Here is a 13,835-nt window from a genome sequence, read left to right as displayed (position 1 = left end):
CTGAGCATCAGATGTGTTATGTTTAATTAAAATATTGGATTTTTGCTCAGATCTATTATGACACATGCTATACACACACAAGAAGAATCTTACGACTGCTTGCTAACAGGCAAGTGTAGTAGTGTTAACTAGTATTTTCATTTGTTTCTTTTGCAAATGTTCACTTTATTTGGAGTTGGAAGTGTTTTTTCTTCTTCCTGTTTATTGTTGAAGTTGCCTCTATTATTTCACTGCAGCTATATTTTTGTTTGTCTCTGTTAAACCAAAACCGATTGGTCTACTGCAGGTTTAAGTTTTTGATGAGATTTTAAAAAATATTTTAACACATGAATATTTTTTTCTTATAAAACCATTTCTTCTTGTGTGAAAAGGGAATGTGCTTTGTAATAAACACTTTTCATTTTTATTCTTTATATCCACAACTTAAATATTAAAAATACAAAAAATTAACTTTAGTAAGGTCCAATCCAGCATTTAACCAAAAAATACACAATGAATCTTGGGATTATGTTAATAATACTTAATTTAGATATTATATGAACTCAGATATTTCATTTGCTTATTTTCTTTGCAGTATCTAAAGAGAATTTGTTATTTGCATGCATGCCAAATGTTTCTTCATTCCTTGACAAAGGAAGAAGTCTTTTTGGCTTCTTGCAATTACTATTATGAAACATTTCTGTAAAAGATTTAATTTAGAATTCTTTCTTAGAAAACTCCTTTGGTTGGATCCATACGTAGTCATGCTTAGAGTAGACCCCGTGAATCAATGGGCCCTTAAAGTATTAACAAAACAATTCTATCCATGTCTATTAAAAAAACAACCCCACTGAGTTGAGTGGGTCTACTCTAGGCATGACTAATGCTGTATAATAACCCCTCTTCCTGAGAGTAAACTCCATTAAATTAAATGACACTAACATCTGAGTAAACATGGTTAGGATTGCAGCAAATTCCTGGATCCAACTCCTAATATTTCTGTTCATTTCCATGTTATTTTTCTAACAACCTGATCCTAATTACATTGGGGGGGGGCAAGTGCCCATTATTCTTAATATTAATTGGACTTACTTCCAACTAAGTGTGCATAGATTTGCTGTTTGACTCTCCCCCCTCCCCCCCCCTTTGCTCTTTTATCGTGTACAGTGCATGACTGCCTTGATCCCTGCATAATCCTTAGAGCCAGCATCTGGCCTTAATGTGCTGCTGTTCTTGACAAAAATAAAAATTTAAAAATCTAGTGGTAGTCGCCCAGAAATACAATGTGTGCTTTATTTCATACCTTCCTGGGAGAGGATAGAACTTTTCTTGTGCTATGAATAATATTTTATCTTCTTAAACATTTGTCTCTTAAGGCAAGGCTTTTGTTTCTTTTCCTCAAATGAAATTTCAAGAGTAATCATTTCACTATTATATTTGGACCATTGTGTCAGGAGAGAGCTTAGCCCTAGGGTAAGGTTACCATTTTTTTTTTCAATGAATCCGGAACACTTTTCAGCTTCAATGGATTTTGTATGGGGACTGATTTGTAAATCCAGGGACTGTCTCAGGAAACGGGGACGTCTGGTAACCTTACCCTAGGGAGCATTTGAGAGTGATGAAACCATACTCAAGAGTAATGATTGATTGATTTTTGGATATGTGTCATTGGATGTTTGATTGGAAGGATAACAAAACATTCAGCTGCATTTGCTTACTTCTTCATTAAGGAGCGGGGGTTAGGGTATATTTGGTGACCTAAATACTGTAACTCACCTCCTATGTGAAGTGAACTTGGTTTGTTAGTCTTATTAAGAGCTGTTCAAAAACACAAATAGTCCCTTATTGCTCAAGGAAGGAATTGGGATCCACTGGAAGCTCCCACTGGAATATGGGGGGGGGTGTGCTTTTTGCTATTCCTCATGCACCCACCTCTCTTGCTGTTCTGGAGGCTCCACTAAACTTCAAGAGCAAATTTTTGACAGACAAAGATGCAGAGGGGTTGGGGGAGGGGAGAGACTGGTGAAAAAGGCCTCCCTTCTGCTGTTGGGGTGTATCAGTAGGGACAGGGAAAATTTGATTCAGCATTTAAATCCGATTCTACCTGATTCACGTTTTATAAAAATGCATACATTAGGGCAGGCTTCCTCAACCTCAGACCTCCAGATGTTTTGAGACTACAATTCTCATCATCCCTGGCCACTGGTCCTGCTAGCTAGTGATCATGGGAGTTGTAGGCCAAAATCATCCGGAGGGCTGAGGTTGAGGAAGCCTGCATTAGGGAGTGGAATGTGAAATAAAATGAACATATTCATAAGAATAACATACAAAAATGCATTATGTTAGGGGGAAATGCTTGCAAAAATGTGCGCATTATCAAAACAACTGCATACAAGGTTGTGTTTACTGGGGAGAAGACTGCACTGAAAATGCTGGCAAATTTTCACGAGGTTAAAGAAGTAAATCCACATATTGCTGCCGAAATGTGAAGAATGGAATTTGAAATGAGGAACTAATGGAACCAATACTGATGGGTCCTTACATCTCTACCCATTAGTGGAACTTCATGAATAGAAGACTCCCACCAGCGGAGCCTTAGTTTCATTTTAAGTGCTACAATTTTTTATGCTGACCTTCTTCTAAGGCACTTAGGGAAACCTAGGAAGATGCTTTATACCAGGTCAGATAATTTGCCCATCTAGCCCAGCATTTTCTACTCTGATCTGCAGCACCTCTCCTGGGTTTCTTCATTTTCTATTACCTGCTAGCCAATGCTTTAAACTGGAGATGGCAGGGATGGAACCTGGGACATCCTTCATTCAAAGATGTGCTCTAACACTGAGCTTTGGTCCCTGCTCTCCTGCCCACCTCATCTTCACAACAAGCCTGTGGAAAAGGCTGGGCTGAGAAACTGTGCCCTGCCCAGTGCCTTTCGTTTCTTAGTGAGTGGGGGTTTGACCCTGGGCCTCCTAGTTTGTAGTCAAGTCACTACACCATACTGACTCTTTGAGTCCTATTTGTATGTTCAACACATGCAACAATCACCATCACCACCATCATCATCATCATCATCATCACAATAAATTTTTTTTTTAATATCCCGCCCATCTGATTGGGTTGCCCCAGCCAAGCTGGGTGGCTTCCAGCATATACAAAAACATAACAAAACATTAAAAAATTCCCCATATGGGGCTATCTTCAGATGTCTTCTAAAGCTTGGATAGCTCCTTGACGTGTGCTGGGAGGGCGTTCCACAGGGTGGGAGCAAGAAGGCCCTCTGCCTAGGCCTTCTTGAGGCAGGTGAGCAGGTCCATGCTTGCTCGCTCCATTACCACTGTCGTGGCCCATTGCTGCCCTTCCCTAATGCTGACCATGTGTTTAACAGCATGCTTGCAGTGAGGCAGCCTGCCATTGTGTGTATAGGCTGTTGTCTTAGTTCCACCTCATGGGGATAGCCTGCTTGTATTGCAGACATCCTCCAAAATGCCTGACAGCATTGGGGAGGGGCCAGTGCAGGTTGTGTGTGTGTGGTCCTGCTCTCGTGCTTCCTGTGATTATCATCACAGGCTTTGAACACCCAGATGGTGCTTCAGAGTACTGATGGAACATAAATGTTGGTGCAGCCCAAGCGAAACACACGATTGCAATATGTTTGGCTGCAGCTAATCAAGAGTGGTCCACTCCACAAGCACGTCCTGAGCATGAACAACAGCACAAACGTCACGGGAGGGAGGTTTTATTCTTCTTGAATGTTTAGACAACCGAGCCTTTCAGCAACTGAAGAGTACTTAGACTGTTATTTTTCTTTGTAACTAGGTTATGTGGGTATGCAACTTATGCCGAAAGCAACAAGAGATCCTAACGAAATCTGGAGCGTGGTTTTTTGGAAGCGGTCCTCAACAGCCACCCAGTCAGGACGGAGCACTGAGTGATACAGCTACTGGAGGCAGTTCAGATGCACCTAGAGAAAAGAAAGCGAGGCTTCAAGAACGGTCAAGATCTCAAACACCCCTAAGCACAGCAGTCACCTCCTCACAGGAAATACCTTCTAGTGTGCAAACTGACAGGAGGAAAGGCACCGAGGTATCCCAGCAAGCTATGGGCCTGGAACAGAAGCAGACTTCATCAAGGTCTAGAAGTGAACCCCCAAGAGAGAGGTAACATTGATGCCAATGGGCCTTGCCCACATGGGAAGAATTGCAGCTATAATGTTAAGCAGTGGAGAGTGGCATTATGAATATATAAAGTCTCAGTGCACTCTGGCTACACTTTAGTGGTGTGCAGAGGGGCACCTTGTCAATGGCTTTGCATATACCCAATATGGGAGACCTTCCCCCAAATTTGCCCACCCCATACAGTGTCAACAGGACCAGTACTGAGAGGGATACACTAGGTTAATTGCAGTATCTGCACACCCTGCCAAGTTGTATTGAAAGACAGAAAGGAAAACAGAGGAAGAGGAAGTCAATTGCAAGAGTAGGAGTTTCACAAAATACACATAATCACCAAACTGACATTAATTTGGAATATAGAATTACATGCATGTATGTTGGACTTTTTAAAGGCACAAATCCCGGCTTCTGTATATGTGCATAATTAAAGTTAGTATTAGAAAACAAATTGTCCTAAACTGAAAATAATTTGATATTAATCTGTAAATGACACAAGATGAACGAAAACAACACTACATGAATATGCCAAATGTAACTCTTCTGCTGAGGTGGGGGTTTTTTTTGGGGGGGGACACAGTGGTGGTCTGTCACCTGAATATTTGTTAAGCTGAGTTGACTTGATCATTGATGAAGTAATTGTGAAATAGCTTGTGAAAGATGCAAACCTATGCACGGTTATGTGGGCTTCAGCATACATTGGATTGCACATTTGCATGTGAGACAACAGTTCTAAAGGAGGGGAGAATATTCTTTGTGTATGGCGTACCTTATTTGTATGCTACTTGTCCATGGTGGACAATGTTCACAGAAGCTCGCAACAAATTTCATCAGATTCTCAAAATACAGCATCAAATTTAAATAGGACAAAGCCAACTTTAAGTTCAACATTACAACAAAATTAACATTTGCACTTAGTTAAAATGTACCGAAAACAGAATTAAGATTAACTAGTTTTGGCAGGAAACCCCAAAACTAAATAACTGACTCTATACACACTGCTTGTGCTGGCTACTCTGAGGTGTAATGGCAGCCATTTTTAAATAGTTTGGGATCTTGAGGGCAGATATGCCCTGCCCCACATAACCGATCACATGACGTGGTGTGCGCACACACTATTTGAATGACAATGCCCATCGATTTGGGGGGCAGCCCCCTCAAATATTTTATTGAGAGGGCTGAAGAGACCTCAGCCCCTAGGAGTTGGCTCCCATGGTGTGAAGTAATGAAACTGTTTGGGTGAAGGCAGAAGCAAAGGTTTGGCTGAATGGACTGTTAGTGTCCTGCATGCTCGTATGGCTTCTTTGGAAGGTGGTACTGTAAAATAGGCAGGAACTTGATACTCCCTACTTGCAGGGAAGTTAATGGAATGCTTGGAATACTCTGTTGTTAGCCAATGGGATTGGGAATAACAACAGCAGCAGCAACAACAACAATAATTATTATTTATCACCTGCCCTTCACCAGCAGGTCCCAGGGTGGATGAAACAATTTCAAATTTAGAATTAAAAACAAATTACAGTCACAGGACTAAGGTGGGTCCTGAGAACACAGATCTCATGTGTCATAGACTAGAGTAAAGAGGTGCATCTTCATAGTGAAGAAGCCAGGTACGCCTCTTAATTCCACAATTCATGGATTAAGGTGAAGTTTTTAGATCCGTTCTCTTGCTTTATGGGTAATCGCACTTAGTGATACTGGTTTCTGATCAACTTTGGGCATTTCTTTCTCCAGGCTTTCAAAATAACACATACTAGCTGCAAGCAAATAAAAACTTTCAGCAGGGCTCTAAGACTTATTTCAACAGATGCTTTCAGATTTGAGTCTGTCTTTACAATTTCATTTGTCCAGATCCATATTCATGCAATTAAGATGCAAGCATTTTGAAATGTGAGAGTCACTGCATAAATACTATTTTTTTGCTGTGCTGAATGTTGCTGGGAGAGGATTCAGGGATTCCTTTGCTTACATGGAGAGACACTTACTGGCACAAATATTTAGACTCATGATGCCTTGGTCCTAAATGGAGTTTTTTTAAAATGACTTTTATACATTCTTCTTTACCTATTCCCAAATGGAAATTATTTTTAAAAAAAACAACTTGGGGATTACTGAAAATAGATTACATTATTTTTCTTTTAGCACCTGTCTTTCTGACATGACAATAATGATGCAGGCGATAATTAAGTTCAAAGGCTTTGTATAATCTTCTCTTTAATTTATGGGGAAGAGCCGTAGCTCACATGCTTTGCATGCAAAAGGTCTGAGGGCCAATTCCTGGCACCTCCAGGCCAGGCTGGGAAAAACTCCTGTCTTAAACGCTGACGGTCAGTGTAGATTATACTTAACGAAGTGAACAATTGGTCTGGTACGATGTAAGGCAGCTTCCTATTTCCCTGCTGTGCCTTTTTTTTTACTTATTGCAATGTAGCTTGCACAAAATTGGGCTCGGGCACATGCCGTTGGTTTGTGTGTGATTTGTCCCCTTCGTTCTCCTCCAGTGAGAAAGAAGAGAGCCAGTGTGGTGTAGTGGTTAAGAGCGGTAGACTCGTAATCTGGTGAACCGGGTTCGCGTCCCCACTCCTCCACATGCGGCTGCTGGGTGACCTTGGGCCAGTCACACTTCTTTGAAGTCTCTCAGCCCCAGTCACCTCACAGAGTGTTTGTTGTGGGGGAGGAAGGGGATTGTTGGCCGCTTTGAGACTCCTTAGGGTAGTGATAAAGCGGGATATCAAATCCAAACTCTTCTTCTTCTTCTTCCACCCCTTCCCATCAGGAAGAAGACACCTGCAGGGTCTGAACAGAATGGGAAAGGAGGTGTAAAAGGTGAGCGCAAACGAGTGCCAAAATCCTCACTCCAGCAGGGTGAAGGACAAAGAGATGAGAGGGAATTTAAAGAAAGACGTGATGGTAGAAGATTAGAGAAAGGGAGGTCTCAGGACTATGCAGACTTCCCACACGATTTTGAGGAAGGCAAAGCTATAGATGGAGAGAAGCAAAGGAAAGAAGATGACTATCACACTCGATACAGGAGTGATCCAAACCTGGCAAGGTATCCCGTAAAGCCGCATCCCGACGAGGAGCAGATGCGCATGCATGCAAAAGTTTCAAAAGCACGGCATGAAAGAAGACACAGTGACGTTGCCTTGCCACACACAGAAGTTGAGGAGCCCGAGGTACCTGAGAATAAACTAGGAAAGCACTCACAGGTGCAAGGAACTCAGGACATAAAGTCTCGCCCGGATACTCAGAGGGCGTATGCAATAGAAAGAACAGGTGATGTAAGGATTTCTGTTTCTAAACAATTAGCTAACCATAGCCCACCAACTCCCAGGCATAGCGTGGTTCCTACAGAGCACTTAGAATCCAAAAATCATGACCCCTTTAAAACACAGAGTCGCCTAGATCCTAGCTCTGCTATTCTCAGTCGGAAAGCAAAGCGGGAGAAAATGGAGACCATGCTAAGGAATGATTCCCTTAGTTCTGACCAGTCAGAATCAGTGCGGCCGTCTCCACCAAAGCCCCATAGATCGAAACGGGGTGGAAAGAAAAGACAAATGTCAGTCAGCAGCTCTGAGGAAGAAGGAGCATCAACACCTGAATATACCAGTTGTGATGACGTGGAAATAGAAAGTGAAAGTGTCAGTGAAAAAGGTAAGATAAAGATTTAAATATATATTATGTGTGTGGGGGAAATTGATCTAAACGTGCCTTTCCTGTCATAATTTACTGAAATTTTGTAAAAACAAAGGAGGCCGCGTTCTCTTTATAGCTTTTCCTATCATAGGGTTTCCAACCATAGTGCTTTACTCTGAGTCGTAACTAAAGAACAAAATATGCCCTCTGCTACAGAAAGCATCTTCTTCCCTGCCCTGATGAGTTTCTTCTGTGGGTTTCTGTGGTTCCTCAAAAGGGCTCTGCTATGTAGATAGAATGCTTCAGAATGAAAACAACAGCTAGAGACTAGCAACCCATAGTGATGTTTGCGCCCCATCTAATATAAATCACATTCTACAGCTATTCAAAGGAGAACTTGTTAGATATTAAGCAGACTGCAATAAACTGAGTATCTGAAATGTGGACAGACAGTACCAGAATGGTCTTATCTAAACACATTCCTTAGATGTCCCCACTGATTTCCCCACAATAGCCATGATCCAGCAACAAGAAAAAGAAGAACATGTGCCCAGATAGGGGATATAAGCATTTCTGCATTGTTTATTTGGAAGGGGGTTAGTTTAAGATATGTGTTTTTCCGACAGAACCAAAGGTCCTGTTAGGCAAGGTGCGGTGGCCTCCGCAAGCAGAAAAAAATTCAGCTTATTACTGCATTTTATGTTTTGTGCATTGGCATGTCTTGGTGCATCTTTGCTCTCAAATTCAAATTCTGGTTTGGCTATTTTAAAGTAGTCAACCTTGACTTTATCATATGGTAAATTGCAGCTGCAATCTCATACATACTTACTAGGAAGTAATACCTATTTAATAATGGGATTTGCTTCTTAGTAACTATGCGTAAATGCACTGTGTGTTTTACCCAGTCCTATGGATTGCTTTTCTTGTGGTGTGAATAGTAATGGCATTGAAATAGAACTTCTCTTTAGGAAATTTCTAAAAATGGTTGGATGAGTTGATGTGATGTCATGGAATGTTCACAACAGTTCCATCTGACAAGGGAATTAAGTTGTTCTGATGTCCACAGTCCAGCATCTGTGAGAGAAGGGAAGTTGTCAGTTTGCCAAGGATTGAAAACTCACACAAGGTATGTAGATTAGCCATGTGGGGCCAGCTGAGGACTGGACAGAGACCTAAGAGGTGGGGAAGCTAAGCTGAAGGGAGTAGGGAGAATAGCAGGGATGAAATGCCATGGTAGGGACCATTAGGAAAATGTTGCCCTTATACAAATCTTTAGTGTGATGATGGCTGGAGTGCTGGTAGAGTTCTGGTTGCCACACCTCAAAAAGGATTACCTAGAAGTGGAAAAGGTTCAGAAAGGGGCCAAACCAAAATGATCAAGGGGTTGAAGCAACTCCCCTGGTAAAGGAAAGCTTACACTATTTGGCACTTTCTGGTTTAGAAAAAAGGAGGACACGAGAGAGGTACATAAGATTATGCATGTTGTGGACACAGAGTTATATTTTCTACTCCTCTCATAATACTGGAACCCAAGGCCATCCACTGAGGCCTGGAAGGCTCAAGACAGTGGATGGGGGGCACTTCACATAGCGTACGGTTAAACTGTAGAACTTGCTAGAGATGCCCACTAAAACTGCAGTGTCCACCAACCTGGATGACTATGAAAGATTATAGACAAATTTGCAGGGGATTTTTTTTTGGCAATGGCTATAAGCCATGATAGCTATGTTCTACCTCCACTGTTGGAGGCAGTGTATCTGTTGCTGGGAATCCCAGATGGGGAGAGTACTGGTGCGCTTGGATCCTGTTTGCATGCTTCTCATGGGTTGGCCACAGTGAGAACAGAATGTTGGGCTCGATGGTCCTTCGGCCTCATCCAGGGAATGTTCTTAACCTGAAGGCTGGTAGAGAATGCAGACGCTGTGTAGAAGGGAGAGGGAGAGAACCACATTGCTCTCCTGGGAGTAAAGGTGGAATATAAACATAATAATAACCGGAGTGGTTGGTGAGAAGGGGTATTCCAGAATGTGGCAGGATATTTTTAGAGTTAGTTTTTCAGGTATAAAACATCTCCAAGTGATAGGTGTTTTATGTATGCTTGTTTCTTTACATTTTTTCTTGCCCTTGTAAACCAGGGTCATGTATTATATCAAACATAGCATACAGTAGTGGCGCCTGCCCTGTGGAACGCCCTCGCAGCAGATGTCAAGGCAATAAACAACTATTTTACTTTTAAAAGTCATCTGAAGGCAGCCCTCTTTAGGGAAGTTTTTAATGTCTGATGCTGTACTGTTTTTAATATTCAGTTGGAAGCCGCCCAGAGTGGCTGGGGAAACCCAGCCAGATGGGCGGGGTATAAATAAAAAATTATTATTATTATTATTATTATTATTATTATTATTATTATTATTATTATTATTATTATTACTACTACTACTACAGGGGTAGGACAGGCAAAATTTGGCAAGAAGCGTTGCCCCATCATGTGAGGTGAACCTGAAGCATCACATTTTTAGCCATTTCTGGACCCGTTTTCTTCGTTTCAATAAGCACTTGAAATAACTAGTTAGTTAAATCACATTAATTGTCTGATTTCTCCCAAATCATTGCTCGGTCATTGCCTTTTGTGAAAAACTTCCCACCCACTGGTTTGCTGTAGGAGGGACTAGCAAGATGTCTTCACCCGTGTGATTGGAGCATGCCATGGTTCATTATGAGGAAAAGCCTATCAGAACCTTAACAAGTTATCAGTAATTATTGAACTGAAGAAAGTAGAAAATCAGAATGTTGTGAAATGTTTTTCATGCTTAGAATGATTTAATAAGCTATAAAAAGAGGTATATATTTTTCCTGCAGCTTAGGAGACCAGACGGGCCTGCTTGTTTTCTTTTAATTGCATCAGTACTACATAGAATTGTGGAGCTGGAATATGTAGGAATGCAAACAGAATCAGGGCAAAGACCAGATTTTATTGGATATTTTTTATGTGATATAGGAACTCCTTTTTGGAGTTGGTGTTAGAAATAAATAAATTAATATAAGTATGTAATTTTACAAGCACAATAGGAATGAATTGGTTCAAATTAATCCTCTAGTTTTGCTAAACCTTATGCTAAATTGGCCACTAGATGGAGTCTGTGCAATTTAAGTTTCATCTGTCATTTCCCATAAATATTTTCTTAAGTTAGCTACTGAATATTTTATCTACAGTTCCAGAAACATCTGCTAATTCATTGCCAAATTTCATAAAAGCTTTATCGTACCAGAGACATTTTTGATATGCAATTTCCAACAGCAGTTTTAAAGTCTTCTGACTCTGTACTTATATGGAAATAGAGTGTAGTTTTATTCACCAGTATGAATTTGAAAAATTCACTGTAAGGGAGTCATATAGGGAGAATACCTCAACTCTCTTATCATTCATGCTATTAAGAAAGGGCTTGTTTTATATATCTCATGGATGATAAAGCTTCGTGAGTTAAATGTTTTTCCTGAACCAAGAACTCTGGCTGGAATATACATTTGCAATGTTTCACAAGGTTGGCCTAATTTTAGTGTAGTATTCATGGCATGGGGGGGGGGGTTGTAACCCTTTTTTGGCCCATGGGCATATTTGAGAACCAGAAAAAAAGTCTAGAGTAGGGACCCTGCAACTTTCTCCTCCCCAGCTGCAATCTACCTTAAATTGACCCCTCATCACAATTAGGCTTGAAGAAACCTCCTCTGTTTGCTAAAGGAGGTTTCTTTCCACTAAGGGAGTATAGAGGTATGGTTTATGCATCTGCAGGTGTCCCCTTGGCAACCAATGTGTTAGCTGATATTCCAATGCTTTGAGTAGCTGTATCAGGAACTGTGTACAGTGGTACCTTGGGTTACATACGCTTCAGGTTACAGGCTCTGTTAACCCAGAAATAGTACCTCGGGTTAACAACTTTGCTTCAGGATGAGAACAGAAATCGTGCAGTGGTGGCACAACAGCAGCAGGAGGCCCCATTAGCTAAAGTGGTACCTCAGGTTAAGAACAGTTTCAGGTTAAGAACGGACCTCCAGAACGAATTAAGTTCTTAACCCGAGGTACCACTGTATAGTAATAGTTATAGGTAGGTAGCTGTGTTGGTCTGCCATACTCGAAACAAAATAAAAAAAAATTCCTTCCAGTAGCACCTTAGAGACCAACTAAGTTTGTTCTTGGTATAAGCTTCCATGTGCATGCACACTTCTTCAGATACACTGAAACAGAAGTCACCAGACCCTTATATATAGTGAGAGGGTGGGGAGCGGTATTACTCAGAAGGGTGGTGGGAATGGGTGATTGGCTGATTTGTTGTTGTTGTTGTTGTTGTTGTTGTTGTTGTTGTTTAGTCGTTTAGTCGTGTCCGACTCTTCGTGACCCTAAGACATCTGAAGGCAGCCCTGTTTAGGGAAGCTTTTAATGTTTGATGCATTTTAATATTCTTTTGGAAGCCGCCCAGAGTGGCTGGGGAAGCCCAGCCAGATGGGCGGGGTATAAATAAATTATTATTATTATTATTATTATTATTATTATTATTATTATTATGGACCAGAGCATGCCAGGCACTCCTGTCTTCCACTGCCTCCCGCAGTTTGGTCAAACTCATGCTGGTAGCTTCAAGAACACTGTCCAACCATCTCGTCCTCTGTCGTCCCCTTCTCCTTGTGCCCTCCATCTTTCCCAACATCAGGGTCTTTTCCAGGGAGTCTTCTCTTCTCATGAGGTGGCCAAAGTATTGGAGTCTCAGCTTCAGGATCTGTCCTTCCAGTGAGCACTCAGGGCTGATTTCCTTAAGAATGGATAGGTCTGATCTTCTTGCAGTCCATGGGACTCTCAAGAGTCTTCTCCAGCACCATAAATTCTCCAGCATAAATTCTTTGGCGATCAGCCTTCTTTATGGTTGGCTGATAGGTGTGGTAAACCTGTTGACGACTGTTTACAACTGCAATTGGTCTTACAGGAAAAAACAAGGGGTGAGATGGCTAAAGATAGCTTTATCATGTATAATGAGATAAAATCCAATGTCTCTATTCAGACCAGGTCTCTCCATGATTTTAAGTTTGGTAATAAGTTGCAATTCAGCAACTTCTGCTTTGTCACTATGGTGCCACAATTTAGGTTTTGCTCACAGACCTGAAATGGGGCACCAGTGAAGCAATGTGTTGTCAAATCAACCATACCAACAGTACCGAAATCGTATTGAAATACCCTTGACAGACTGAAACAGAACTGTAGCCATATCTCTATGAGTTCTTACTGACAGCCAGTGCTAGACCTTTGGTTCTTGAACTTTGCTGGATAATAATTAAAGAGAAACAAAAACCTTCATCAAACACGTTTTAAAAGTTACGCTAGTGATAGCTTGCTTTGTTATCAGCTTCTGCCCTTTGTCACACATTTATCCTTGAGAAGCCAATAGGAAGTATTGGTTAAGATGGGGAAAGAGATACCTCTGAGACCCATCTTGTGCCTTCCCAGTACCACTGTCTAATTCCTATATTCCTAGACCTAGGAAAAGGAAGTTGTAACTAGTCCTTCCAAAGCTCAGTACAGTACAGGATGTATCCTCTAAATCAATGAGGGCCGTAAGGCGGTGGTGAGAGACAGGATGTTAGGGAAGCAGCAGTTTAGACCTGTGAACACAAACTTATTTGCATTTAGGTGCTTGGGGGAATTGTCACAAAGCAGAAACTGTTGATGGAGCCGTATTTTTGCAGTGAAACATAATGTGCCTTTTATTAATCCCCTCAGCCTTAGAATCACAGACTTGGAAGGAACCCCACTACTGCAGCATCCCCAACAGGTGGAATTCCAGCTTCAGCTTAAAAACTTCCAACAAAGGAGGGTCCACCACCACCCAGGGCAATCCTTTCCACCGTCAAACAGTTTGCACCATCCAGGAGTGTTTCCTGATGTTTACTCTAAATATTGTTTATTCTACTTAGAACCCATTGGGTGAGGTTGAACCTTCCAGAGCAGGGGTGGCCAAGGGGGTGTCCTGCAGATGTTACTGGTGGGAACTCCCATTATCCCTGGTT

General features: G+C 41.5%; 1 protein-coding gene across 48 annotated transcripts in view; it reads left to right on the top strand.

Moving 5' to 3' along the window:
• RIMS1 (regulating synaptic membrane exocytosis 1) overlaps positions 1–13,835 on the top strand; it is a 231,932-nt gene that overhangs the window by 101,665 nt on the left and 116,432 nt on the right. For all 48 annotated transcript variants that reach the window (XM_082218205.1, XM_082218188.1, XM_082218186.1 and 45 more), the window contains 2 exons: positions 3,796–4,136; positions 6,925–7,802. In XM_082218205.1, the coding sequence (XP_082074331.1) occupies positions 3,796–4,136; positions 6,925–7,802 (1,219 nt within the window). The remainder of the gene's footprint in view (positions 1–3,795; positions 4,137–6,924; positions 7,803–13,835) is intronic.

The sequence above is a fragment of the Podarcis vaucheri genome (assembly GCF_965113315.1).
Source record: "Podarcis vaucheri genome assembly, chromosome: 3".
Classification (NCBI taxonomy): Eukaryota; Metazoa; Chordata; class Lepidosauria; order Squamata; family Lacertidae; genus Podarcis; species Podarcis vaucheri.
The sequence above is the reverse complement of the archived record's forward strand: the minus strand, read 5'-3'. Positions and strand labels throughout refer to the sequence as shown.